We start from the raw sequence: 1,193 nt of genomic DNA, 5'->3' as shown, positions 1-1,193 counted from the left end.
CACTTCTCTTTTTGTTTTGACTGTTTTACTTTCATCTGACCACGTAAAGCACAATCACATACATGTTACATGTTTAAGGTGATGTAATAATGAGGACAGGAAGTGAGACCTGTCTCTCCCTCCTGGACTTGTAGCAGACTGATGAAGATGGATTTTTAACTTGATTTATGGTGAAATGCGCTACAACAAGGTCATGTCTTAATGCAGGACCTGCTCTCAGAGACATCACACTTTAATAATTACCTTTTGATTTATATTTTTTTTGTGTTTTTAGTTTCTCTTGTTTTGCTCTTAGGTCGTATGTCGTTTGTCATGTATTTTATCTGCTGTTATGTGAAGCGCTTTGGGCTCCTACCGAGTTGTAAAGTGCTATACAAATAAAGTATTATTATTATTATTATTACCAAGTTATTGTGGAACAATTGTTAGATCCTGATGTGGTTGTGGTACAGTATTTTAGTCTGATGTTTTCTCTGATTCAGGAACATCTGAACTGGATGGACATTCAGCCATAATACCTGGGACTTCTGGGGCCTGGTGATGATCCAGCCTGGTGCTGGTACAGACATTTCTCAGACAACCAACTGAGGTCTGATCAGTCTATCTGCTTGATCTGCATTTGGTTTGGTAAGTTTGTCTGGTTACTCACAGTTTGGTGAGTGCAGGCAGAGCAGAGAACGAGTTCGGCTTCACCGACAACAGCCTGTTCCATGATAAATCACTACAGAGGCACAAAGAGAGAGAGCAGGAAATAGAACTTGAATACTATGACTTCACTCCATGTCAGAGACAAACCGTGTACTTTTTACTGCACTACATGTACCTGATAAGTTCAGGTCCAGAATCAGATGAATCAAACCAAACCCAGTAGAACCATCAGACTCTATTGATCCCAGTAGGAAATCCACCAGCTATCCAGCAGGATGTAAAGTACTTCACAGTATAAGTATATAAGGTAGTTACCATCAGCTCCACCTTTACCAGCTGCAGCATTAAAGTGATGTTTAAACAAGGCAAGCTATAATAAAATGAGGAAATGATATACAGGTTACATTTTCTTCAGACCCAGCACTTCAGCACATTCCCTTCAAAATAGAAAGATGCTTTCTACATTTACAGTGCCTTGCGAAAGTATTCGGCCCCCTTGAACTTTGCGACCTTTTGCCACATTTCAGGCTTTAACAATAACAACA

The 1,193-nt window shown here is 39.7% G+C and overlaps 1 protein-coding gene across 1 annotated transcript in view; it reads right to left on the bottom strand.

Moving 5' to 3' along the window:
* Positions 1-1,193, bottom strand: part of LOC109967747 (leucine-rich repeat-containing G-protein coupled receptor 5) — a 43,308-nt gene that overhangs the window by 6,950 nt on the left and 35,165 nt on the right. Inside the window, exon 14 of the mRNA XM_020613539.1 lies at positions 650-721. Coding sequence (XP_020469195.1) covers positions 650-721 — 72 coding nt within the window. The remainder of the gene's footprint in view (positions 1-649; positions 722-1,193) is intronic.

Source organism: Monopterus albus, unplaced genomic scaffold (assembly GCF_001952655.1).
Source record: "Monopterus albus unplaced genomic scaffold, M_albus_1.0 scaffold134.1, whole genome shotgun sequence".
In the NCBI taxonomy this organism is placed as follows: domain Eukaryota; kingdom Metazoa; phylum Chordata; class Actinopteri; order Synbranchiformes; family Synbranchidae; genus Monopterus; species Monopterus albus.
The sequence above is the reverse complement of the archived record's forward strand: the minus strand, read 5'-3'. Positions and strand labels throughout refer to the sequence as shown.